The 26,064-nt window shown below is 48.9% G+C and overlaps 11 protein-coding genes across 11 annotated transcripts; 7 read left to right on the top strand and 4 right to left on the bottom strand.

Annotated features, from left to right (window-relative positions):
* Positions 1–998: 998 nt before the first annotated feature.
* On the top strand, positions 999–1,928 carry AO090701000268 (uncharacterized protein; the record flags this gene model as incomplete). The annotated part of the gene is made up of 1 exon (XM_001823082.1): positions 999–1,928. The coding sequence occupies one exon, from the start codon at positions 999–1,001 to the stop codon at positions 1,926–1,928; it is 930 nt and encodes a 309-aa protein (XP_001823134.1).
* A 1,352-nt stretch (positions 1,929–3,280) lies between these two features.
* On the top strand, positions 3,281–3,660 carry AO090701000267 (uncharacterized protein; the record flags this gene model as incomplete). The annotated part of the gene is made up of 2 exons (XM_023237395.1): positions 3,281–3,495; positions 3,561–3,660. The coding sequence occupies 2 exons, from the start codon at positions 3,281–3,283 to the stop codon at positions 3,658–3,660; spliced, it is 315 nt and encodes a 104-aa protein (XP_023092064.1).
* An 87-nt stretch (positions 3,661–3,747) lies between these two features.
* Positions 3,748–5,183, top strand: AO090701000266 (uncharacterized protein; the record flags this gene model as incomplete). The annotated part of the gene is made up of 3 exons (XM_023237396.1): positions 3,748–4,077; positions 4,137–4,379; positions 5,166–5,183. 3 exons carry the CDS (start codon positions 3,748–3,750, stop codon positions 5,181–5,183), a joined length of 591 nt encoding a protein of 196 aa, XP_023092063.1.
* A 617-nt stretch (positions 5,184–5,800) lies between these two features.
* Positions 5,801–7,226, top strand: AO090701000265 (GTPase-activating protein GCS1; the record flags this gene model as incomplete). Its single annotated transcript, XM_001823079.3, has 4 exons — positions 5,801–5,842; positions 5,922–5,990; positions 6,103–6,813; positions 6,882–7,226. The coding sequence occupies 4 exons, from the start codon at positions 5,801–5,803 to the stop codon at positions 7,224–7,226; spliced, it is 1,167 nt and encodes a 388-aa protein (XP_001823131.1).
* Positions 7,227–7,685: 459 nt separating this feature from the next.
* On the bottom strand, positions 7,686–10,837 carry AO090701000264 (mitochondrial elongation factor MEF2; the record flags this gene model as incomplete). Its single annotated transcript, XM_023237397.1, has 2 exons — positions 7,686–10,167; positions 10,788–10,837. 2 exons carry the CDS (start codon positions 10,835–10,837, stop codon positions 7,686–7,688), a joined length of 2,532 nt encoding a protein of 843 aa, XP_023092062.1.
* A 39-nt stretch (positions 10,838–10,876) lies between these two features.
* AO090701000263 (retromer subunit VPS17) lies at positions 10,877–12,763 on the top strand (the record flags this gene model as incomplete). The annotated part of the gene is made up of 3 exons (XM_001823077.1): positions 10,877–11,329; positions 11,393–11,846; positions 11,901–12,763. 3 exons carry the CDS (start codon positions 10,877–10,879, stop codon positions 12,761–12,763), a joined length of 1,770 nt encoding a protein of 589 aa, XP_001823129.1.
* A 2,314-nt stretch (positions 12,764–15,077) lies between these two features.
* AO090701000262 (uncharacterized protein) lies at positions 15,078–16,550 on the bottom strand (the record flags this gene model as incomplete). The annotated part of the gene is made up of 1 exon (XM_001823076.3): positions 15,078–16,550. One exon carries the CDS (start codon positions 16,548–16,550, stop codon positions 15,078–15,080), a length of 1,473 nt encoding a protein of 490 aa, XP_001823128.3.
* An 869-nt stretch (positions 16,551–17,419) lies between these two features.
* On the top strand, positions 17,420–18,185 carry AO090701000260 (uncharacterized protein; the record flags this gene model as incomplete). Its single annotated transcript, XM_001823075.1, has 2 exons — positions 17,420–17,803; positions 17,856–18,185. The coding sequence occupies 2 exons, from the start codon at positions 17,420–17,422 to the stop codon at positions 18,183–18,185; spliced, it is 714 nt and encodes a 237-aa protein (XP_001823127.1).
* Positions 18,186–19,076: 891 nt separating this feature from the next.
* Positions 19,077–20,323, bottom strand: AO090701000259 (glycerophosphodiester phosphodiesterase family protein; the record flags this gene model as incomplete). Its single annotated transcript, XM_023237399.1, has 2 exons — positions 19,077–20,226; positions 20,298–20,323. The coding sequence occupies 2 exons, from the start codon at positions 20,321–20,323 to the stop codon at positions 19,077–19,079; spliced, it is 1,176 nt and encodes a 391-aa protein (XP_023092061.1).
* A 2,169-nt stretch (positions 20,324–22,492) lies between these two features.
* On the top strand, positions 22,493–23,207 carry AO090701000257 (aegerolysin family protein; the record flags this gene model as incomplete). The annotated part of the gene is made up of 5 exons (XM_023237400.1): positions 22,493–22,538; positions 22,592–22,619; positions 22,737–22,773; positions 22,823–22,846; positions 22,908–23,207. 5 exons carry the CDS (start codon positions 22,493–22,495, stop codon positions 23,205–23,207), a joined length of 435 nt encoding a protein of 144 aa, XP_023092060.1.
* Positions 23,208–24,837: 1,630 nt separating this feature from the next.
* On the bottom strand, positions 24,838–25,253 carry AO090701000255 (CVNH domain-containing protein; the record flags this gene model as incomplete). Its single annotated transcript, XM_001823072.3, has 2 exons — positions 24,838–25,052; positions 25,109–25,253. 2 exons carry the CDS (start codon positions 25,251–25,253, stop codon positions 24,838–24,840), a joined length of 360 nt encoding a protein of 119 aa, XP_001823124.3.
* Between the last annotated feature and the right edge of the window lie 811 nt (positions 25,254–26,064).

Here is a 26,064-nt window from a genome sequence, read left to right on the forward strand (position 1 = left end):
TGAGGTCAACCAAACAAGTGAAATTTGCAGAGGTGAGTTTTAAGTATACGGAGAGAAAAACAGGAAAACGAAGGAGAAGAAGAGGAGGAGAAGAAGGGTTCATGTGGAACTCTATTGCCATTTGCTTGAGTAAGCGCGCCAAGCCGTGGGACTGACTAACCTTATTCTGCTCAGGCCTCTTGGTTGGCTCAATTTTCAGGCCAACACTAATACTCCATTCGATAAGATCCCCGTCGGCAGTTCTGGACCTCCGTACACTCTATCAAAAAAAGGTGGAGACTTACTCGGATCCATCATGTCCACCAAGAGAGCCAACACAAATAAATACCACGGTCCTTCACAAAGACGTCAATCACAGACGTCTCAATGGACAAACAATCATACATCAATAAAGAACTACTTGGTGGTAGACTGGTCATCAGACAAAGCGCTAGGTATCATGGTTACCTTATACATTCCGTCTGCCTGGCCCATAAGCATTCACACCAACAGAACACAACACCTACCTAAAGGTGTCACAATAGAGTGTTGGATAGACGATCAGTTACCTATGATATTATAGATTAAACTGTTATTGATCAACATGCCCAATCTCTTTGTTCAGAGAACAATAACAATGTCACCAGAAATCAACATTCACTGTTATTCAGCGCATTCTGCAACCCTAACTGGCTCTCGTGTTCTAACCTCACCACTATATGAGTTCCTCTTTCATTTGCCACCTTCAACCAGAAAGCTCTCACTATCTTATCAGAAACAAAACATCTGACCAGTATACCAAGACTGTTGGGCTTGAATTAGACAGGTGGGACCTATAACGGTGAGTATATAATCACTGTTGGGAAGCCAGTTTTCAAGGGGCACCAAGAACATTTGAGGCACAAGCTTTTCTGCCACAAGTTTGATTCCGACGTGGTTAGAATCTTACTATCGAGACGGACTGACCATCCGTGCATATTGCGAAACCGTTCTCATGTAAACGCGAACATCTCTAGAAAATGGCTGAAAAGCGACGTGCCTCGTCGGATATGTACTCCGACATGCCCTCAAAGAAAGCAAAGGTCCTGAACGAGACCCAAGAATGGATTCTCGACGAGGACGAAATCCCTGCTACTCCCTCTTCCCCACCGTCTCCCAGCGAGACCAACGATAGTCCTGCCGACACGGACGCCCTATCTGAATCCTCTAGTACGGGCCCAGCTACACCGTCACCTTATACCGTTGAGTTCTTTGCGGATATGGCCAATACTATTGCGAATCTTTTTCCTTGTGAAGCATTTGCGAAAGCCCATGACTGCACAATCAGCGACGTTTCACAAGCGATCAGTGCCATGGTCGTTGCTCCCCTTTCCGATCCATCCTTCACCTGGCATAGTGATAATGAGATGTCGATCGCCGAATATGGACAAGGCATGATCCGTATCTGGAACGAGCATTACGAGCGCAAACTTCGAAACGCTGATACGACGAAGTCGACTATCGATCTCACAACCCCGACAGGCTCCACAAGTTCTTCGGGAGTTGAAACACCCTCCGAAGATGGGAGTGAGTTGTCAGCAAGCTTCGATAAAGAACTTCTTGGAGAAACGTCGCCAGAAGATGAAGATGAACCCCCTGATAGCGAGGCACCGGGTCTACCAAAGAAGAGTTGTCTCAGCACACAGTCACAGAAAGTAGCGGGTCAACCGGCCAAGAGGGTGAGATGGGCCCCTCCGCTCTCGCCGGTCGTCCGCGAGGAGGTATACAAGGACAACTATGGCAACTATGTCCCGGTCCCGACACCAGAAGAGGTCAAGGAGAAGGAGCGCAAAAAAATGCGAGAGGAAATGCGGGCGAGCAAGGGGCTACTTGAACGGCCCCAAACAACGTACGATGCATTCGACTTAGAGATTCTTTCAGGTTTTGACGACCTGTCATATGTGGTGTAGCTTTATCGCTTTGTACATTGATGAGCCTAGGTCCCTTTTCATTCTTCTTTGATTTTATCGAGGTATTTTTCTTTCTCGATTTTCCTTGGTATCTTTGTTTATTGTTTTTCGCCAATAAGCGGGGACGGCGCCATAGCGTCAGGATTGACGTAGCTGCGGGCCTCTTGATCTGCAGTACATACGACCGATGTCGGTTGAAGAATGGGTTGGGCACATTGTCTCCTTCAGGCGTTTACTTTGGATTTTTTTTTTAACACTCATAAGAGTTAGTGCTGGTAAATCATCCGCAAATACTATGTATATTAGTTCTTTGAGTTTTCCATGCAATTTGAGTTGCCGATATGCAAGATATGCGAGGAGATTTTGGTTGAGATCTCACATGATAGTGCGTTTAGTAAGCTCTCAATTGGACCAAATTGGACCACATTCCAAAATCCAGGATTGTTGTGTGCTCCACTACGTGATGGAGTAAGAGAAAGATCCCTTATCCACTCAAATGGCCGACGGGAGAGAGCGTGGAGAAACTATGACGGGATCTGACCAGATATATGTTGGCAAGTGGAGAACCCGGTTGCTGGAAGATACGATGTGTTTTTGTTGATCTGGAATGTTCCTCCCTCGAGGAGGGGTAAAGAGTCGAGGGTGCGAATTGGGCGGTCAGGATCATCCCACCGTCAGAATCGGAGGGAACAATAAGAGAATTGTAGGTATGGGGTAAGAAAAAAAAAAGTCGGGAGGTTGTAGGGCGATTTACAGGTCATGTGCCCATCATGAGATCAATGAGTCAGATGTGTTTGTTTTTCCTTTTTTTTTTTTGTTTTTTTTGTTGCAGGAAATCTGCTAAACAACGGGCGGTGATGTCAGATGTGAGCGCTAAGAAAGACCCTAACCCGGAGTGGGCAAAGGTGCCTGAAGACTGGCCAGACCGCCGCCTTCCAATCCCGTAGCTCCGTTGGGTGTCGAAGTGACTAACGACACGTCGTGATTACCACTAGCTTCGTCAACCTGAGGCCACCACCTACCTTTCCCGGCTTAGCGTGCCACCCTCGCTGCCTGCCCTTTTTCTCTCTCCTTCTCCTTTCTGCCCCGTCGACTTCATCCTTCCTCTCAAGGCAAATCTCCATCGTGTTCAACTAAGGATTTCCCCCGTCAACCACACGTATCTAGGGCACCAAGCTACCCTTTTCCTCCTCCCCCCTCTTCAAGTTACTCCCACCCATCCATTCCAAGGAGTTTCAAGTACAGGCAGCCTTTAGCTACCCTGAGTCCTTGACAACACACAACCGGTCAGGTTTACTCGCGATTTCTACCAAGTATCTTCAACTCTCGACCTTGTGATCTCAGCCATCAAGATGTCTACTGCCGTCGAAAACCACGCCGACAACCAGGCCGCTACCACCCCTGCCGCCACTGAGGCTACCACCAACGGCACTGCTCCTGCCGCCCCGGCGCAGTCCACCGATGCTGCTGCCGCCAGTGCTGATGAGGGACGTCGGCTGTACATTGGGAATCTCGCTTATGCGACCACTGAGGGGGAGCTCAAGGAGTTCTTCAAGAACTACAAGGTGTAAGTCTTACACGTCGATTTACCCATTGCCTGTTTGTCAAGGTGTTCCTTTGTTTGGTCATAAGGTTTCTTGGCCTGCCGGTGTTGCAGGCCAAGGAGATCATCAACCCATCACGCTTCCGTAGTCTTCGACTACTACAGGAGCGTTCTCAGTTTCTCCTGTGAAGGGCTTGTTATAAATCAATTGCATGTCCACCACTGGTGAAGCGCCGTCCGGCTGTGCTTCGCATTACCAATAATAACATAAGCTAGATGCTAACAGATATCTGTTACAGTGAAAGTGTCTCCATCCCTGTGAACCCTCGTACCAACCGCCCTGTTGGATATGCCTTCGTGGATCTTGCTACTGCCCACGAGGCTACCTCTGCTATTGGTGAACTCTCTGGAAAGGAGATTCTCCAGCGCAAGGTTTCTGTTCAGCTGGCCCACAAGCCTGAGCCTGCCGAGGCCAAGGCCGAGGGTGCTGTAAGTGGCGGTGAGGGCGCCAGTGGCAATGAGGGCCGCAGGAGGACCGGAGGTCGTGGCCGTGGCCGCGGCCGCGGTCGCGGTCGTGGAGGTCGCCTCGGTCGTGGAGGCCGTGCTGTAAGTTCTCCAATGTCAGAATGAACGCTAGACCCTTGAGACACTAACTTCGTTCATAGCAGAACCAGCACCAGAATGGCCAGGCTGCTGCTCCCGCTGAGCCTACCAACGTCCCAGGTCAGGCCGCACCTCTGACTGAGACCACCAACCAGACTGAAGCTGCTGCTACCTCTGAGTCTGGTAAGCAGGCTGCTAAGCCTCGTGCCCGCCCCCAAAAGCAGCGCGGCCCCCCTGAGGATGGAATCCCTTCCAAGACCAAGGTCATGGTTGCCAACCTTCCTTATGATCTGAGTGAGGACAAGGTGTGTATACTTTGGTTGGTGTTTGAATTCGGTCGCTAATCCTTCCTACAGCTCAAGGAGATCTTCGCCGCCTACTCGCCCGTTTCTGCTAAGATCGCTCTGCGTCCCATTCCCCGCTTTATGATCAAGAAGCTCCAGGCCCGCAACGAGCGCCGCAAGGGCCGTGGCTTTGGCTTCGTTACTCTTGGCTCTGAGGAGCTCCAGGAGAAGGCCGTGAAGGAGATGAATGGCAAGGAGATCGAGGGTCGTGAGATTGCCGTCAAGGTCGCCATCGACAGCCCCGGCAAGGAAGACGATGCTGTTGCCGCTCCCGCCACCGACGCTGAGAAGACTGAGCCGGCAACCGAAGCTCCGGCGCAGGAGAACACTGCCCCGGCTACTGCTTAAATGACAAGTCGTTCTCAACCAGAACGAATCAATGATCTCGACATACCCACTGTATCGTCGGGATTTGTTGGAGGAAGAGAAAAGACCTTCGTGCGGATGATAACTTCATACTCTGCCGTCGAGAAGCGTTTTTACAAAAGTCAAAAAAAGGTAAAAAAGACAACGAGGCCAACTATAAAACGCAAAAGCTATGAAAATATTATCCCCGTTCGAAGCGGTCATAGGGGACGAATTTATCATGAGGATGAGGCATTCATTATTTCCTATTTTTTTTTTGCGCACGAACTGCCGCGAGGCACTCGTGCGACTGGGGCGACGAGAGACACCGTAATGTGTGGTTTTCACGGAGACGTGACCTTTTGCTAACGACTATTGCCTTTCTGCTATCCTGTATCTTAGCAACCATTTAGTTTATGATTGATTAGCCGCAAGGCTGGCCTTGTAGTGATTGTTTCCCGGAGCCTTTCATGTCTGGTATAATCTGTCCCGCTGTAGATGTAGATGAGATAAGAGTTCATATGAGATTACACTCTTAAATCTTTTTAAGTTAAGCGTATCAGCACAAGGCTGCAAGAAGAATGCAGTCATACTCGGGCATTCATTGGACTCCACCAGTGCCATAGGAACAGCACGCGAAAGTGGAACTCTGCAGTGATCTCCCTAATTGAGGCCAATTAAGCCTGATTTTCCCTCTTGGCAGTCTCAATTAACTGCCAAAACCACATCAACACCCTGACACTTGACATTGCGGTACCTTGGGCCTTTTCTCCGTGTTTTAACCTTATAGCGAGGAAGCGACGAGAACACTTCTATCAACCCGACTGCGATCTTGCATACTTCTGTACGCGGTGCGGAGAAAGAAAGACCGGCATACTAACCAGAGAGGGGCGTCTCACCCGATTCCACCTCCACACTGCCTAACCCTCGCGCCACCACAACATCCCTTTAGGCACGAGGGGTTGAGATCAATTACCCTTCCTTGTTATATCTCTTATTTTCCCGCTTGATTCAATCAACACCATTTATTGCCCATCATGTCGAAAATGTGGGAGGTAGATCCGGAGACGAAGGCGAAGGTATGTCATCTCACATTACTCAGTGAACGGCCAGCGTCGTGGAACTAGATCTGTCTAATCTGTGTGATATGGTGTCCAGCTCCTCCAAATCTCCAAAACCAATGGAAACGACAAATGCTGCGACTGCGGCGCGCCATCGCCTCAATGGGTTCGTCTCCTACAACACATTTCCGTCTATACCTGCACCTGCACCTCATCCGGCCACCTCCTGTCATAGCTTTCACTAATATGTCTCGGCTATTGTTTTTTGCTTCTATCAGGCCTCCCCTAAATTCGGAATATTCATCTGTCTCAATTGCGCAGGCACTCACCGGGGCCTGGGTGTCCACATCTCTTTCGTTCGATCGATCACCATGGACGCCTTCAAGATCGCTGAGATCCAACGTATGGAGCTCGGTGGTAACGAACCGTGGAAGTCATTCTTCGATGACCACATCGTCACTCAGTCTGAAGGCCGTACATTCGAAGATTCCACCATTAAAGAGCGCTACGAAGGCGAAGTAGGCGAGGAATGGAAAGAGAGACTCTCCGCCAAAGTCGAGGGGCGAGAATACGTCCCGGGACAGAAACCTCCCCAACCGAAGAGAAACCCGACCGTTGAAGCCGCCTCTTCGCGATCAAGCACACCGTTGGGCCGGGCCTCTCCTGCGTCGCATGATGGATTCGGAGGTATGGACGGTGGACGGAAAGAGCGTAACGAGGCATACTTTGCGAAATTGGGCTCGGAGAATGCCACTCGATCGGACTCCGTTCCACCATCGCAGGGTGGAAAGTTTACTGGATTTGGTGGTGGTGTGCCAGTTTCTTCGGGACCGTCGAGAAATACCTCCGGAGGAAATATTCCCGGTTTCGACGATTTCCAGAAAGATCCCATGGCCGCCTTGACTAAAGGCTTCGGCTGGTTTACGTCTACCGTTGGAAAGGGTGCGAAGACGGTGAACGACTCATATATTCAACCTACCGCTAAGTCGGTATGCTTTTTTATCCTGAATATCCTCCGCTTCTCCGGTACTCCACACTAACATGCATCCTTTTTCAGATAGCGGAATCCGACTTCGCAGCCCAAGCTCGCCAACATGCTGCCCAATTTGGTCAAACCGTCCAAGTTGGCGCCCGTGGAGCAGCTGGTCAATTCCAACGATTCGTAGAAGGCCCAGACGAGAACAGCGCCGGTCGTCGTCGCGCCGAACCCGAACGTAAAGATTTCTGGGACGACTTTTCCAGCCTCGCGCAAGAGGACAATCACCGTAGAAACGCCTCTCGGTCTAGCGCCATCGGAACTGCAGCCATGAAGCCCAGCCCTACCTCTAACACCAGCGCTGCGACAGGCAACGCATCATCAACGGCCGCGAAAGAAAAGGACGACTGGGACAATGATTGGTGATTTGATTTTGGAGTTGTAGCATACATGACTGAAGCGTAGTGCATTTAGTTTTTTGTCGCGTTTCTTCTTCAGTTGCCGGGAAATGGTTATATATATATTTTCTTTTAGATCGCTCGCGCCCCGTGCTCTTTTTGCGTGTTCTATATGTGATGACAGTGCCCGCTTGCCGTTTATTTGAATATGGTTGTAGGTGAACTGGTTTATATTCTTGTTTGACGAGGTCTGGTTATTGCTATGCCTCTTTTAGATTATGCTTAGACTGGATAGATGCTAGCAAGGACTTTAGTTCAGCAGCCTGAATCCACTACCCATTCCATGACGCTCGGACGTTAGATTGCAAATGATTTACTACTATACATTCACCTCCATTATATTTTGTTTTTACATCAATAACTCCCGTCACTGCAAACCAGAGTAGAGAAACAGTACTATGCAATGCCGCAAAAGTCGAATAGATGTTTAGAAAAAGTCACCTCTGAGCTCAGCAAGCACAGCCTTCTGTCTCGGCGCACTCATCTTCTCGAACCGATCGACGCTCATGACGAACGTGCCGCGCCCCGCGCTTAAACTTCGCAGGTGTTTGAGATATCCGACCATTTCCTTGAGGGGGACCTTTGCCGTGATAGTTCGGGGTCTGTTAGCCGACGAGGGGAGGTCGATTCCCACGGTTGATGACTGGAAGGGATCAGGCGGGGCGTAGACCTTGTTCGGGTCGATGGGGGGAAGAAGGTCGTCTGTTGGGTTTGAGGTGATATCCGTCGTTTGGAGGGGTGTTTCCTCGTCCAGCGAGATGATGTGGCCCCCGCGGGAGGAAGAGATATCGTGTACCACGGCGCCGAGACTGGCTTCGTCTACGCTGATGATGACGTTCATGACTGGTTCCATGAGGGATGTGCCTGCTCCGGAGGGGAGGTCTCGGAGGGCGGAGGAGGTTGCGAGACGGGCTGCGGCGGAGAGTGCCGAGGGGGTGGATTCGTTGCCGAAAAGGTGTTCGGCTGGGTTGAAGGTGAGGGTGACGCGGGTGCCGTGCATGGGGAAGGTGAATTGAGGACCGCGGGCGAGTGCCGCGAGACACCCGTTTTGGAGGGCTGTGCGGAGGGCGTGTACGTCTAGGCCTGGGGGTAGGAGGGGACTCTCTTCGATGCCCTTTTTGTTGACTTCGACTTCGAGGCCTGGTGCTTGGATGACGATTTGGTTGCCGTCTGTGGTTTGGATGGAGAGGGTCGATGGGTCGGGTTCTGTGGTGGTCTCCTCGGGGTCGAAGGGCTCGACGGTTGCGGTGCAGCCGGCTTTGCCTTTGCGGCCGGCGATTTCCTTGTCGAAGATCCTGGTTATGGGGCCGGAGGCGCCGAGGGGGCATTCGCGGTAGCCGATTTCGATGCGTCCCATGGAGGCTTTGGCTTTGAGGTCGTTGAGGAGGCGGTCTCGGGCGATCTCGAGGTGCAGTTCGCCCATGCCGCTGAGGAGGGTTTGGCCTGAGTCTTCGTCGACGGTGACGTGGAGACTGGGATCCTCGCGGAGGAGCATCGCGAGAGACTCTTGGAGTCTTTTCTCCTCGCTTAGGCTGTGGGGTTCGACACTGGCGAAGAAGACGGGGGGTGGGACGGTGATCGGACGGAGTTGGAGGGTGTTGAGAGGTTCGGGGGGTGTGGCTTTGTTGCCGGAGTAGGTAACTAGGGTGTCTCCAGTTCGGGTGTGTTTGAGACCAGCTACGACTCCGATGTGGCCTTCGGGAATGGAGTCGACCTCGACGGCATCATTCGCATACATCTTTAGCAGACGGGGGGCCCGCTCTGATACATTTAGGTTGGTGTTGTATAGGATGCTGTTTCGGTCGAGCGAGCCGGAATAGACGCGGACGTACACTAGGACACCACGCTTGGGGTCGTTGACGACCTTGAAGGCTAGGGCGCAGCCTTGGAGCTTTTCAATGGCGTTGCGGGACTCTGCTTGAATGGCCGACTTCTTCTTGTGCTTACCCTTAGCAGAAGCTGCCTTCTCGCCTTGTTCAACTAGTAGATCGCCAGAAAGCAGGCGTCGGAGGCCACCCTTAACTCCACCAATGCTGACCTCTGGGTCAGGAGTCTCAGGAGGGCTAGGGAGTAGATTCGTCACAGCGTCGAGAAGAGGCTGGACACCAATGTTTCGAAAGCTAGCACCAGCGAAAATGGGAATGATTTTCCTTCCCTGCTCCTCTAGGAGGCATCTGCGCAGACTCTCCAGAATGTCATTCGGGGGGACTGCCAAATGGTCCTCTTCACAGTCGAAGAACTTCTCCACCATGGCTTCATCATGCTCACTCAGCAGTTCAACGAGGGCAACTCTCGCGCGCTTGAGTTCCTGTGCAAGCTGAGGTTCTTCGCTAGCCAACTGTTCAAGGTTGAACATCTTGACAGACTTGCCGTCTCCTTCCTCCCAGCGGAGGCCTTGGAGATTGATAGCATCGGCAATGCCAGTAAAACGTCCATTTCCTCCTTCAAACCAAGGTATTTGACAGACGGCAGGCCATCCACCCAGTCGGGAGGCAACCTCTCGGACCGTCCGGCCAAAGGCTGCCCCATCTCTGTCAAGCTTGTTCACGTAAACAATCCGGGGAATCCGGTAGGTACTTGCTTGGTGCCACACTTGCTCTGTTTGAGCCTCAACACCAGCAACACCGTCTAGAATGCATACCGCGCCATCAAGAATGCGCAAGGATCGCATGACTTCAAAAGTGAAGTCCGCGTGTCCAGGGGTGTCAATGAGGTTCACGGTATGAGATGACGCAGACCTTGGCGTTTGTGGCTCCTGCGGAGTTGTATTTCCATCACCGGCAGTTTGAGGTGGCCAATGGAAGGTGATAGCGGCCGATTGAATCGTAATTCCTCGAGCGCGCTCAGCAGGAAGGAAGTCGGTGACAGTGGAGCCTTCATCCACGTCTCCTATCCTTCTTGTAAATCCACTGTAATAGAGCATACGCTCCGTAGTGGTAGTCTTGCCCGCATCGATGTGGGCGATAATACCGATGTTTCTGGTTCGGTCGAGGACTCCCGCTTGCCATTTGAAAGTAGCAGTTGAGAAGCTACTACCGCGAAGCAGTTGTAACCTTCCGGCACTTTTGATTACATGTGGATTGAGCCCGAGCCGGCTGGTAGACACCGATTGGAGTCGCGCTGCTTGGTGAGCGCGCAAGAGAGGAGCCGCGACCATGATCGCAATTGCCCCTGTAACATCTGATTATTGATTGGTACAGTTTATCCGCTTGTATGCATGTTATATTACAAGCAAGAAGCTAACAAGTGGGGCCATTCAGGGACGTTTTGCGTAGGTACAGCTCGAAAAATGAAGTTCTCCAAATGTCGGATGTCACTGATGTGGATGCCTGGCCAATCAGGTGTCGGAGGCAGCAACGACGTAACCTTTCGGCTTGTCTGTCTCTTCCTATTCCTATTCCTTCTGCCTCCCACTCCACACTCCCGCATCCTTATTTAAACCCTTCACAGTACCCTGCGGCTCTCAATTGTTTTCTGAGGGGATACAGGTAGGTGTCATTAATTCGTCGCAATAACATTATGAAAATACATTGCTAATATTTCTGTTCCCGCGGAGCAGACGTGGTGCGTCGGAGCCATACTACTACTCTCCATCCACCCCAGCAAAGCCAGCCAGCCATGGACTACTCCGCTATATCGCATGACCCCGAACACCCCGCGGGTACCTCGCCTTGGGCTTCTCCACGACCTAATCAAACCACGTTCCCTACTTCGAGTACCAACGACATTCCTTCCGATCCGTTAGCTCCACCTCATCCTCCGTATGATGCCGACAGGGAATCCCAACCCGAAAGTTCTCTGCCTACCGGACAGGAGCAGACCGAGTCACCCGACATCTCGGAAAGACTACAGAGCGCACAGCTAGGCGATCCAGATTACCATAACGAGCCATCACAGTATGCCGCGCAACAGCAACAATATGGCGAGCAACCTCGGTCTCAGGTCCCCGCTAGGTATCAAACCGGGGCCAGACAGCATGCCAGACCAGCTCCTCTATACAAAATTCAGGCGAAGATTACAAGCTTAGAGAGGACAGGCAAAAAGGATCCCATTCTGCGTTTCGATGTTCACGTGAGCAAGCTCCTTATTCAATGGTTGTCCGCCGCCATCGCAGCTAACCCCCCTTATGCACAGACCAACCTTCCCAAATTCAGAACCACTCAATATCGCGATGTCCGTCGTACCCATGCAGAGTTTACTAAGCTCGCCGAACATTTGATGTCGGCGAACCCCGAAGCGATGGTTCCCGCGGTGCCTCCTCCATTGACTCCCGCTGGCGCAGGAACTGAAGAGGATGAGATTCGCGTGAAGGCGTCCATGCAAAAATGGTTGAACACCGTTCTGGGTAACGAGGTTTTGATGCAGGACGATGAGGTTGTTTTATTCGTTGAGAGTGATTTTGGGTATAGCCCGGTTGTTCGGATGAAGCAGCCTGCGACAGGTATGCGGAGAAAGGTCTTGAAGCAGTTCGCGCCTCCCCCAGATGATACGCCTGAGCTACAGAACGCGCGACCCGTAGTGAAGATGTTTTATTTAGGAAGCATGGATGCTAGTCATAAGGTTGACCGAGTGGTCAAGGGCCGACGAGGTATGTGAGCGGAAGCGCTGCGACACAATAACGCCAACTAATAAAATGCTTTAGGACTCGGCCTTGCCGAATCAGACTTTGGTGTAAAGCTGGGACAGATGCATGTACAAGAGACACACCCAGGCCTGGCCAATGCCTACCGAAAATTGGGAAAGGTGATTCAGACAGTCGGGGATTATCACGCAGTCCAGGCTACAGCAGAAGCCACCACCATCGGGGAGCCATTGAATTATCACTCTTCTGACGCTTTTATTGTGAAGGAGACCCTTACTAACCGCCACATCTTGCTTCGGGATTTGATTCAAGCTCAACAAGTCACCCGCAGCAAGCGCGCAGCTGCAGACCGTCTGAAAGTCAGCTCTTCTGTTCGTCCCGATAAAGTTGATGAGGCAATCAATGCTCTAGATGAAGCTCAGAGCCATGAAGACTATCTCACAAAGAGGACACACCGGGTGACATCGAACCTGCTTCAGGAGAAGCGCCGCTGGTTCGACCGGACCACGAGCGATCTCTTGGCCAGCCTACGTGAATACACGCTGCGTCAGATTGACGCTGAGCGTCGTACTCTTGCAACCCTTGAGAGTGTTAGACCAGATATCCGGGCAATCGATTCGTCTGGTGGACTGAGCCGACTGGGCCGTGAATCACACCCGACTGTGCGGCGGCCAAACCTCGGTTCAAGTCAGGGACCCAAGGGCGACGCGTGGAGCGGCATTCCTCGTCGCAGTGACGGTCTTGGGCGCAGCATGAGTGGCAGCTTGATCTCGCCTACTTCGGAGGCCGATGAAGAGGTGAATGGGCAGGGCAAGGGAAGGTTGCGCTCCCCCAGTGGCGTCGGCCCAGTTGTCGAGGAAGATGATGAGGATCGACTGGATGCCCGCAACGCAGCGAGCCGGCTAGCGACCAGCACCTTCTGAACTTCTCCTGTAAATTACGGATATTCATGATTGTGAGATTCCCCTGTGACCGCTGTTCCTTTTTTCTGTGATCAACCTGTTGAGTCCGGGACAAAGATTGTTTCAGCCTCAAATTGTGTCAGATGATGTTCGATGTGCTTTCTCCCTTACTGTTGTTGTGTTTGCGCTCGAGATTCCTCTCGGATCTGATTATGATGTCCTACCATCTTTGTGACCTGCGTAGTATATGAACCTGCGTCTCCATGTGATAAACAAATAGGTATATACACTCAAAACATGCCCTAATCAACCAGAACTCCATGTACTATATCCAACGGCTCCCGTCCAGCAATGTCAACAACGCCTTCCACGATTAGCTCCATCACTAAACCTCACAAACCCATCATTCGGTAACTGAAACCACGCCGCCTTCTCCTTCACAAAGAAATGCGCACAGGGCTTTGGAACCACCCTATCGAGGTCATCGATTGTGCCCGCGGCAATGTACAGTCCCCCTGGCTCCAAGTCATACACCATACTGATACTCGATCCACACCGGGGACAGAACCCGCGCGTAGCGAAATCGCTAGATCGCCGCTGTGTCGGCTCCTCGTGGGTCCAGGTGATGCTCGTCGCAGAAAAGAGTGCCCAGGTTTGGTAGGGTCCGCCGGATTGTTTGCGGCAGGTTGTGCAGTGGCAGTTTGTGAGTTTCGTGGGCAGGACGCTCGCCGTGTAGGTTATGTGCTCGCAGGCGCAGGTGCCAGTTAGGGCAGCGGTTTCCATTTTTCTTTTCTTTGTTTCCTGGTCATACCCCCCGGGGACTTTTCTTTCTTGTCCTTACAGGCGCTCAAGAGGTTTTAGGTGGTGATACAAAGATTTTGGCGAGAACTTATGAGAGGATGAGATCGGAGTGGGTGGCTCGTATAAATTCTTTGTGCTGAAGGGTTTGCTGGGCTATTGTTCTGTGGTCTCGGGGAGAGAGCCCATTGTTGTAGAGAAATATGTGCTGCTGACAATAGTAAGATGTTGAAACGATATATACTGAGGTCTGGGGCACGACTTGGAGGGCGCCATACTCATCTTGCTTCTCTTGATTGGCTGCTACGGGTTGATGTATGAGTTGTGAATGAATTTTGGGATAATGCATTAGGGCTTGGCACCACAAAACCCTTCAAGGCTGATCGGATAAGGAAACCACATCTAAGTATAGTATCTGGACAAAGACAAAGAAACACGGGATGCAGTCCCCTACTGAGGTTGGAGGCATGTAATAGGATCAGATATTCACTTCTTAGTTCTTTACTGCTAGCACACTCTTTTTGGGTTGCATTCGTGCAGTTGTCAAAGAGTTTCTGGACATACCCTGTAACCCACTATCTTGTTGAAAAAGGCGCCGAGGGAAACTGATTCCTCTTGCTATAGCAATAGTTAATAAGGTATACTGAGCTGCGATCAGACACGAAACTTACTTTGATGACTCTCCAATTGTGGAAAGAACCGATAGTCCTAAAGACACCATTCACTAGGGCTGCACATCGTTGTAAAGCGTAGCAGACAAAGGGGACTCTTGGTCAAGGTTTGCAGCCTGTGGCAAAGGGGGGTATTTCCTCGTTGTGCAAATTCTTCACCTATTATAGTGTGACTATCGATAAGCGCTTTTTTATTCTCCATGGCTTTATGATACTTGTCTAACTTGCTTACTCTCCACAATACTATTTCTGGGACATAGAGACGCCCCATCACTGGATAAAGTCAGACTCTTCCGAGGATCATGTGCCCAAGTTTCTCTATCGAGGAGACAGTGTTTTCGTAAGATACCGTAGTGGTTTGCTACTTTATACAGTACTTATTATCCCGGCAATTGACCACCATAGATAGTGCTATATTAAAGACATAGATACCTCTTACATAGTACTGGAAAAAGGAAAATGTGTCTAAGTAGGTAGATAAAACAAAACTTGTAGTTGTCTAAGGCTCGACTATAAATATTACAAGTGAACCTATCTTGGAAACGGAATACCCTTCTCAAATCCAGTATATATGAGCTGGTGCAGGGGGAAGTAATGCGTGTGCGCATTGAGACAACTAATGTAGCCTGGAAGGGATTATAACCTCTAGGTCGACAAACTGATAAACATTCGAGTACCAATACTAAGCAGTGTCAACTAATTAGACCCTTGCACAATGTACTGTCAATATAAGTATTACAAGTATGGAATGTGTATTAACATTAAGTATGCTATACAGCGTAAGCTCAGCTTTTGGCATAGACGGTGAATCCAAAATAAGCAGCTGTTACTGAGATCACAGTATTGTATAATATTGCTGGCTCTGCTTAATACATGTCACTTAGATCAACATCATGCATATCCTGTCCCTCTGAAGCACACACATGAAGAGCTACATGACTCATACCAGCATAAACACCGTTATAAGGTACACCCGACTCCGTGTCCGCGATAGAATTCGATACATCACCCAACAGTCGAGTAGTTGTATGTTCGAATAGACGATCCCTTGTATAACATGGATTCCACTTGGGCCATTCATCCGGAACACCGCCTCGCCTTTCCGTCTTGTTTCTGAGATCTTGCAGATAATATGGATTGGGACTGACTTTTGCCTCTGCAAGGAGATCCACATCTGGATCTACATCCAGCTTATCGTATACGTCCCTGTAATCGGCTACAATGCACGCTCGAGCTACAGCTGCTTTCATGGAAGGTTTTCGTCGTACGAGTTCTTGATAAACCCGCCCGTGTGCAATGGCCGGGTACCATATCAAATAGGGGAGCTCATTACAGGGGGTTTCTGGTGTGATTCGAGAGATATCATTGTCCATAATGAATCGAGCATAGATTGCGCGTTGGATTCGGTAATCGCTTATATCTGGTTGGAGAGACCACCATTTGGCGAACATTGTGTTGTGGTAAATCCCTCTAACAATGCAGTGGATTTCGGTTGGTACTGTCATTGGACGACACAGTCGCGCATAGCGATCAATGTCACCATAGTACGCAGCCGTAAGTATCAGAACGTCCTTGTTGATGAGCGGAAGGTCTCGGGGAAGCGGCGAGTATAGGTACTGTGTCACAGCTGCTCCGTCAGAAGGCAGACTCTTTGTGTCGAACTCATCCACCCCGTTATCTTCGGTAATGTCAAAGTAATGACCCTTTGATGCCGTGCCCTTGACATCGAATGGTTCATCGGTTTGTCGAAACTTCCGTTTAACCTCAAGATAAGGGCGAACGGCAGTATTGCCATTCAGATGGGCCACCTTTGGCTGATCGGCGTTGATCGTGCGGAAATAGTCGTTCATGACTTCGTACTTGACGGGACTTGCCATTATATCCTCGTAAATATCCGAATGGCCGTTTTCTCGCGCCTCGTCGGCAATATGAACTTCAGGGAGCAGATTCAGCTCCATATACAGATTGAAATATCCGGCGACAGCGCAGGCTCGCCCAACTTGATATTTCATTTGGGGGTAGCGGCGAGCCACTTCACGATATGTGGCTTCTGTGGCTACGTCTGGATGCCAGATGCAGTAAGGGATGTCCTCAGGTTGGTTGATTTGTGGGACTCTGTTGCTCATGATGCTTCGCGCGCACAGTGCACGGGTGAAGGCAGGTAGCGAGCCCATGAGCTCTTCGGCAAAGCCATCGTGATACCTTATTCCACGGATAACGGAGTGTTGCACGACAGGCAAGCCGAGGGCCTCTGGTAAGCGCTCTCCACGGATTGCCTCGATGCATATCTTGTCAGAATATTCAATATGGGATAGCCTTCTCTCTATCTGCGACGCCATTCTTATCTCAGAAATGGTAAGACAAAGAGGCAAGTAGGACTCGAAAGGGCCTATATTAGAAGCTAGCCAGCGGTATACAGACAAGAAAGGGATATAGTGAATCCAAAAATCTTTATTCATGCTAGCCATCTCTCGTGCTTAGTGCAGACTGATATCTTTGTCTCGCTGAAAGCGGAAGTCATGATGCAAGGCATCCACTACAGGAAATTCGGTACAGCATGGATGGAATCCTGTTAATCATGTTCTTGGACTCGACGAATTCGGTGCCTCTACTCTATTTGTCGAGTAGCTTATAAGTGTAGTGATACGGGTGACACATATGTTATTGAGATTGAACCCAGAATTGTGACCTTAGGGCAATTGGAACATCCATATCGCTAAGTCGTGATGTAATAACCATGGTGAAAGACATCTAGACCTCCAGGTTCTACCGGAAGAACCATAGAGCCTTTTAAGATCATTGATGTTATCTCCACATCTTAGGAGATCGGATCATTTCTACCATGGCAATTGCCATGGTCAATGAGTTCATCGACAACCTTGCATTCACGGAACCACTAAAATGATGCAAGTAGATACAACATAGTAATATGAGGGTGATTGACATCATTGAATCTATGACTGTAGTGGAAGCCATTGTGCATACTGACTCTGTCTGCCGTTGACTAGGTGAAGTCATCGAAATGATTGAACCATACTACAGACGGCGTATAATATACTACTGAAGTCGGAAATCTTGCGCCCTATTTTGATTTTGTAAAGAGCAACGTCTCCTACCTGCTATTCTGCTTGATTGAGTCTTCGCAAACCTAGGACTATATTGCTCAATTGTCAAGCATATTCTTCCAAGGTTCTTCATTTCTACGACGATGTATAGAGAAGAAAAGCTAACAAACGCACAGATGAAGCTCACCGCCATCGCCACCCTTGCATACGGGATATCAACGGCAAGTGCATACGCCTTGTACGGAGGCTACGAGCGAATGTTCTACTACTACGGCTACATGATAGATGCCGACGTCAACGGACAGCCCAAGAAGGTTGCACCTAGTTGTAAACAGACTGGAAAATGCACTTTCAACGAGTTTATCAAATATATCAACGATTTATCCAAGCCAGTATCCGTCACGTCAGACGAGCTTCCCGAGGTGCACACCACAGCGCAAAAGCTCGATACCCTACAATTGACAGGAGCATATAAGGTTGGCAAAATATGGCCAAAGGCTAGTACGATTCCGGCGCTGTTTGACCAGGTAGGCAGAGGGCTTCCAGTTTGAAACATATGATACTAACCTCATTCAATAGATATCTAGATACATCAAGGAGGTTCGCGACAGAGTAAAGAGGAAAGAGAGCATAGAGTTCGCACGTGCGTCCATTGAATCTGTCTGCTTTCTGCGAAAATTCGCCAGGTCAGAAGCGCTGCGGCCGTATCTTGAAGGAAAGAAAGTCACACCCGTCATCAAGAAAGAGGTGTTTAATGGCAAATATTATGACCTGGTGGATGAGGCTGCAACCATTAAGAAATTCTCTCAGGCCAAGAAAATGATCCAGGATTTTGACAAGGCGGACCCGTCCCACAATGATAACATAAAAGCCTCTTGTGACGCAGCTGCTAGGCTACATGGTGGATGAAGGATGCTGGAAATAGAGGTCCCTCTTGTTCCTTCTGGACTGATTGGCAAGTAGCCATGCAGTATTGCCTATGTATCCAATGGTTAATGGCCTCTTTCGGCAGGCATGCAATTTAAATCCAGTGAACATCTCTACACGTAGGGCGTTTAACAGCATCGGGTTTATAATATTATCACTGCTAGTAAGAGAGCATAGGCTGCCTCACCAAATTCTATTCATTGTACTTCTATATCTCCTGGGAGTCCGTTCTCATTATTGGCAGTAACCTCACCCAGTATCGCCCATCCCTCTCCTTGAGAAGGCAAACCAATTCGGGTCCTTTTGGTGACAACCCAAGGCTCTTGCTTCGCCTACCATAAGACAGCTCTAAATGGAATGTCCAAGTTAGTGCAACATATCTACCCCAGGCTAAGGACAAGGCAATTACACGTGACTAATGGGCTACAATTATCCACTTGCATCGGCTTCAATTCATGGAAAACAGACTCCGAGCCACAGAACGTTAAGGTTTACCATTAAACCTCGGACGATTGGAGAATTTTCAACATCACTCTCCCAGATAAGCGAGAGAAGCTACAAGAGCTTTCGTCCATATCCATACACCAGGACCTTGCTGGGCCCATAGGCGTCTAGAGGCGTTCGGCAAAGATGTCCCACAACCGTTTCAAATATGGAGGGCCAAGAGCATAGTCTACAGTTCAGTATTATACACTACTTTGAAAGAAAATTCTGAACACAAGAAGTGTCAGCCAGAAGTAATACTGTAACATGATGACGTATATGACTCTGTTATGGAGTAGATTCCGAGCACCCTTTGTTCCATAGCGGTCCTTCTAGTTGATAGAAAAGAGTACAGAGTTCATAGACTGTAGCTGAGACACCATATTTTCTTTACCAAGGTGAGTCATTCTGCCCTGCAAGGTAATGGGTCACACTGTGTTTCTGGACCCAGGTTTGGATATCTTTGACAGCAGCCCTTGTATCTTCATGGTCCCTATATGCGGTTACTTTGAAACCGTAAATCAGACCATCCACCCGTGCAGTGCCCAGCAGAGCGTTGGCAAGATCAGCTTGGTCAACTGCAAGAGTCCAGCCAAAAACTTTACCAAATTTTCCCTCATCTCGCATTCGGCCTGCATGTCTCAATTCAGTGCAGGTATAATAATCCAGCTCAGAGCAATTCCCAAATTGAAACCCAAGATTGAAGTAGCCATAATCCGCCACCCTTTTCGTGTTTTGGATCTTAGCCCCATAATGTTGAAACGATTTATGGACGTTGGCTGCCTTGTCGTTGATACTGACTGCCTCAAGATAGTTGTGATTGTCTCGAATGACACCAAATGCCCTCCCGTCCACGTGGCTGCGGTAAAATCCATACAGAACTCGAACGCCCCAAGGTTGGAGGTATTTCCTGGCCAGGTCTCGGAGTCTCTCGATTGCGTTCTCGCCGGCCTTGTACTCGTCCGGCTTCTTTAGATCCAACCACACGAAGTTGATTGTCTTGCCGTTTCGCCGCTGGTCTTGGATTGCTCGGAACATATCTTCTGCTTTATCACCGGGACTCGTGATGGTGCCATCGTGGTCACAATACCAGCCCTTGCGGCCCCAGCTACTCCAGCCTCGCATGTCAATTTCTAGAGCATTGGCACCGTGGGCCACCGCGTCCTTCATTCCTTGAATCGTTAGGACCCGATGTGCAATGGCAAACACTGGTTTTCGACCTGCATTGTATCCATCCAACTGCTCCTTAGGTTCAAAGGGATCGTGTGGTCCAAGATATAGCTGAGAGGAGTCGGAGCCGGTGTCGGTAGCGGTAAGTTGCGAAAGCGACCTGTCACTGGCCCAATCTTCCATCGATTCGGTAAGAGACTCAACGGCGGAGTCATCTTCGTGCTTCAACACAGAATCCCTAGTGGAGTAAGGTTCCTCAGATTGATGGGAGACAACACCATTGACACCATTCTCCACGGACTGTCCGCGATGATCCAAATTGACACCGAAATTATCAAGCTGCGTTGGGAAACCGGTAGCAAAGTCAATACTGGAAAGCCACACAGCGGCATATATAATGCAGCCTAAGGCTTTTCGTAGAGACATATCTGGACCCCTTACAATGCGGTGAAAATAGGTGTGGGCATGTAAATAATTGAGTGATGTTTGATGGGACCTACGGCAAAAACAACTTGAATGTGTAATGATTCATATATATCCAATTCAACGAACGGGGTTCTCGAAGATCAATCTATTTGATGTACAAAAGTTTGCCCTTAAGTATATTGTACTGCCTACCGGACTCTGAGCAGAGGATCCAACTAAACTGTTAGAACAATACGCCAGAACAACCTATGTGTGCTCTATGAGTCATGTCATAGACGTCACTGGCTTTTATTGAATGAACGAAGACAGCCTCATCTACGTCATGGTCGTCTTAGATCGTACAGGCTGCCTGCTCCGATGCAACATATCCCGGGTTAGTGACCTAATAGACTCATATCCAGGTGGATAATGCTTCTAGTGGTAGTGAGTCCCGCAAGATGCTACACCAACTTTTGTGCACTGAGAGCCCCGAAGCTAGGTCGTCGTCTAAAGCCACAACAGCACCCTGTCATTGCGGCACGAGGCTCGAGGCTCGAGGATTGGGCTCGGTGTTTATCAGGGAAAGCTGTCATAGAACTGAAAATCTTCTGTTCCTCTTCGGCCCTGATCGTGGCAGCCTAAAGGGACTCATGAAGAGCCGCTTGAAAGGGGATATGTCGAATATGTCCTGGAGCTGCCTTATGTGACTTCAATATGTCATATGTATCTTTACATTACCCCAGCTACATGTAATGATGCGGATTGAGAGATGATAGCCAGTCAATGTTCTTCAGAGATATGAAATAGATTTTAGAAGTACGGCATGAGACACAACATGAGACACAACAAGAGTTACCTCGTGTTCTGATTTCGGATGCATCATGTACTCTCATTTCTTTTGTTAGAATTAGACGCCCTGATATACCAGTGACACTTCACGATCGAATCTAGGCATTACCAAGAGATGGCACCTCTATATGTAGATACGATTGAAAAAAAAAAAAAAAAAAAAGATTTGGCATTCGAACAACAGTTAAGTACAAAGGGGCTACCCAAAAAAAAGTGAGTACAATTCCATCGCCAGTTATGGCATGGGCTGAAGATAGGAAGTTGTATCCTGACACGGATCCCCTACCCGATTACTTCCTCCGAATGCATACTCTGCAGTTTCCAGTCCATCTCGAAGGTAGCAGCAGTAAAACAGTATCTCAATACACATTAACATAAAATTGAAACAGAGGCTTCAGCTTTTTCTCCAGCAGCTCCAATCGAATATGGTTTTTGATATTGGACTTTTGAACAAGCACTGTACGATCAGCGATTGACTTGAGATGTTTTGGAAACACCCAGAGACAGCTTTCCTCTTTCCAGCCATCAAACTGATTTATGTGCTGACCAAAAGTGCAACCGAAGGAATCTCTGTCAGAAGTACTTCTCCCAAAGGATACAACCTTGATTCCCAAGACATCTGGAAAGTCATACGCTTGGAACTCGAAGAGCTTCGTGGCCCTTGACGAAAGCTCAGGGAGTGCAACTGCAGAAATCGAGTTATTAGAAGACCTCGGTCGCAGTATATTGGGTTCTTACTGTCACTCGTGCTCTCGCCGACCTCTGTCATTCGACTTTGGGCAATATATGTCACTGTTTTGATGGCGTTCTTTAGGTAATAGAATTGACATGTTAGTGATTGCGTGGCGCAATGGCATTAGCCAACTCGGGCTTTTTCCTTACAATGACCATCACGTAGAATTCCTCGGCCCTCAAGTAATTGAAACCGATACTCAATTCTTTCGCAGGATCCGCCGCAATATTCTCCACCTATTGTTGTTAGAATGAACGGGCTAGAGCTGCTGTCTGCACTTCTGAAAGATGGAGACCTACCTTGCGACGAATCTTCTCAATCTCATCTGTTCTTTTACTCTCCAACGCTTCTTTCACGGCTCCGCCCCCGGAAAATCGGTCTTTGCGAACTAGAATTTCATGATGCTTCAGCTTTATGCGCATGGTTAGTAATGCAGGCTGTCTTACTGTTGGTTAAGAGAGTATCATATGACTGATAAAGAGTGAAGTCCTCGAAGAGCTGTCGGCTCTGTTTTCACGTCTCATCAGTCATGTTCTTTAACCCAACCAAGCTGCTTAGGGGCCATACCTTCTCCTCGGCTTGCCGGTAGTCATAAGGTTTAAAATGCTTGCTCTGGTTGAAATTCGGCAAAGTGGTGTACGCCTGCAATATGGCACTATGTCTCTGTCAGCAGTCGAAGATCAGTGGAGCCCAAGGTGACAATTACAATCGGCGGTATTTGTGTTCTCCATTATTGACTTCGTTATAGAACTTATCCGCTTGCTGTTTGATATAGAGTAAATCAGACGACTCGCTTCCGTCATCCGTAACGGAGCCCTTCTTAGGAAACCGGGAACCTCCCTCTTGATAGACAAAACATCTCACTTCAGAGTGTTTCTCAATTTTCTCCACAGCCTCCTTCATCTTCTAATTGACTTGAACATTCGCTCCGTACATCTGGAAGGCTAACTCCGCCCTGAAAAGAAGAGATTATCCTCAGCGTAAAATTCCAAAGGGAAATATGGTGTAAAACCTACGATTCTTCAATTTCCTTGGTGTTGGATTGATTGTGCACTTTGATTGAGAAACGGACAAAGAAATACGCGAGCCAAGTCAATGGCAAGGAGATCATACCTGGAACTTCACAGCTCTTGGAGACTTGTGGCCGTAGTAGTGCGGCTTCCGGAACCGAAGGAACACTTGAGCTGTGGGATAAAACCCAACGGATCTGTAAGCTCTACTGGGACTGCCCGTGGGGTAGCAAAGTCAACAAATTCAAGGTTCAAGAGAAGTACAAAACATACCGAGTTGAAGTTGGGCCTTGGAATTCCTACGGTGGGGCTCTAGGAAATGTGGATGTTGAGATTTCAAGGAAGAGAGCATAGTTTTGAAGGAACTTGTATCTTACACACAGAGATGTCCAGGGGTGTTTGATAGCACTGTGCCGTTGTACGGCGTCTGCGGTCAAGGATAATACACTACAACCAATGTGTAACGTGGAATTTGTGCAGCCGTTGACTTTGCTATTGAGGATTGACTAGTTGATCACCAAACTACGATGTGTTGATTCTACTCCCGCTCTATCCGACGTATGGATCATAGGAAAATGTATGACGTTTTTAGTTTTTGACAAGATAGGCCTTGGTATTTTGCTGTCGTGTCTTCCTTCAAGGCTGTATGTATGACCTTTCATGTGTCTTGGAACAAATTGGAGGAAAGTGTTCGCGTTCTAAGAGACTCAATGTAAGGGGAACTTGAAATCTGATTCTGGCAGGCGTAGGAAGCAAGGTCATGGAATGCGGAAGTGCCTTCCGATGGCAATAGCCGCTTCCTCCCGTGTGACAAATGTTCTGAGGGATAATGTGGGTCACGTCTAGGAAACAGGTCTCAGGAGGCAATGTGTTCTTTCTCGTCTGCAACAGGGACTGGGAACTGGCATGCCACACAGTATGCAAGTCTTCATTCCTCCAGCTTCAGCGGAAAATGTGACGCTTCCGTTTTTAGTATCTTTACATGGATTTTTCCATGGTTCCACACGTTCTACGGCTCTTTTCAGAACCAGAGAGCTATGCATGCCAATAATGGAAACCGTTTGTGGTTGTTAGTATAGTACCCATATCTTGTACTTTCTCTGCATGATTATGCTCGGTGCTTAAAGGCCTGATATCGGTAATATCTCCTTTCTTTGATGTAATATGGTACCATTTTACCAAGGTACTATGATCCCACAAGCCAAACCAGATCCCGAATGATATATGCTTGCCCACAAGTTCATCTTTGTATCTTAGTTTGTTTCTTCTTACTTCCCAGTAGATAGTTCCCGGTCTTTGCTGCCGTCACCTAGGTTGGGGCATCATCAGTTATATCAGGGGTTGATTGAGCTGGGGAGGAATTGGATCCCCCAAAGAATCTCATCATGGCTGGTCGTGCATGCCTCGGAGCCGGACTGCAAGGTAACATTTTCCTTTCAGAGGTCCTCCAGTTTCTGTCAGACGCTGGATATAGCAGCTGCGAACTCGACTTGGATTCTCTTAAGCTCTTCCTGGTATTTCTTTTCTCACGTGAGGTTCTTTGATTTCAGTCATCCCCAAGTTTGGGAAGCTCTACCAGAAGCTTGGCTGCTTCTGTATTTCTATCTAAGGTTACCGTGACGTGCTCTGTTTGTGTCTTGGATTGATTTCTCAGTGTGGCTAGCGATCTTCTACGGCGATTCTTATTTTCTTTCCATCTCGTTCTCTTGTTCATGGGCACAGCTGGCTGGTGGTCGGGTAGTTAGTAGTTGGGTTTAGGGCTAGCGGCCTTCAGTTCACTTAATAGATAAATTTACACACAACTGCATTACTGATTCTACACTTTGACTGCTGTTACTACGTACGAGGAAGATACACTTGGCATTTAGCTACAATGGGATGTCTGTTTTGAAGACCATTCATTTGATTCATCTAACAATCTCGCATATCTGTGTGGATCGAGGTTGATGCATTTATTGTCCCTGAATAGAAGTCAGCGACTGTCTTAGTGACCCCAATGATAGATCTCAATACTTACATACCACTCCAGGTTACCGTCGTTGTTGGTAATGTGGAGTCCGAGATTGATGCCCTGACGTCCACGGCTACCACCATCACGCGTTGGCAGCTCAGCCTCGAGCCAAGGCTCGGAACCACGGAATTCGAAAGTGATATCATCGGCGCTCTGGGTAAATCCGGTGGTATCGCGGCTGAACCAGCCTATCCAGGGTGTTAGTCATCTTTTTTCCCATCAGATATGAAGGTAGGACACTGACCATCGTCGTTGCCGATCACATCATCGAGGTTGATTTCGGCGGGCTGCCACGATCCATCCTCTGCCTGGGCCTCGCAAACGAGCCAGGTTTCAGGTCCCCGGTTTTCGATACGGACGTCTCGGGAGGATTCGGCGAAAGACGACATGATGGATAGATTGGGAGCTGGTATGTAATATGAGACGGAAGTGAAAGCAATAGTAAACCTGGTTAAGAATGAAACGAACCTCACGGGAGATGAAGAGACCTTATATACCTTTATCCTCCTCTCAGCTGGTGTCATGACTGCGATGTAGCTGGCTTAGTGACGCCATCTGAGCCCTGCGCTCAGTTCGTTGATAGGAGGAGAGCTGTCCACGCTACGTTCTTTAGCCTCGATGCACTCAGCTGAACTTTGTACATGATGCCATCGTGCTCTATGTTTGGCAGTACACCGCTCATTTCCAGCTGCTGGAGTGGGCTTCAGACAAAAAGACCCACTGCAGTACGGCTGAGGATTTCCTAGAGTCTGTGCGGAGTACTATCTATGGTTCCACTCTACGCCTGAGATATGCCACGTATGCCCTTTACTTGACAGGCGAGCATCTCGATATAGCACGAGTCATTCAGGTACCCCACAATTCAGCTAGAAAGATGAGAGCCACATCAACATTCCCCACTTTATCCCAAATGATTCGCCGGTCAAATCAAATTAAGTTTGGTAGATCTCTCCCTTCGGTTCAACCGCGATATATAGAAAACCACGCTAAGCACTGGGACAGAAGTTAGAATGGCGTACAGAATACATGCATCCTATCATATCTTCGAACAATTTGTGGTGTCGATCTCGGAGTTGTGGCGAGCTGATAAAGTGGAGACTAGTACATAGGAGTACCATGGACGGAGATTTCGGGTGCGGCTGTGGCTGAGATATTGGGGTTGTGCAATCTTTGGATCTGAATCAGTTGGAATATTGCATA

The sequence above is a fragment of the Aspergillus oryzae genome, chromosome 5 (assembly GCF_000184455.2).
Source record: "Aspergillus oryzae RIB40 DNA, chromosome 5".
Classification (NCBI taxonomy): domain Eukaryota; kingdom Fungi; phylum Ascomycota; class Eurotiomycetes; order Eurotiales; family Aspergillaceae; genus Aspergillus; species Aspergillus oryzae.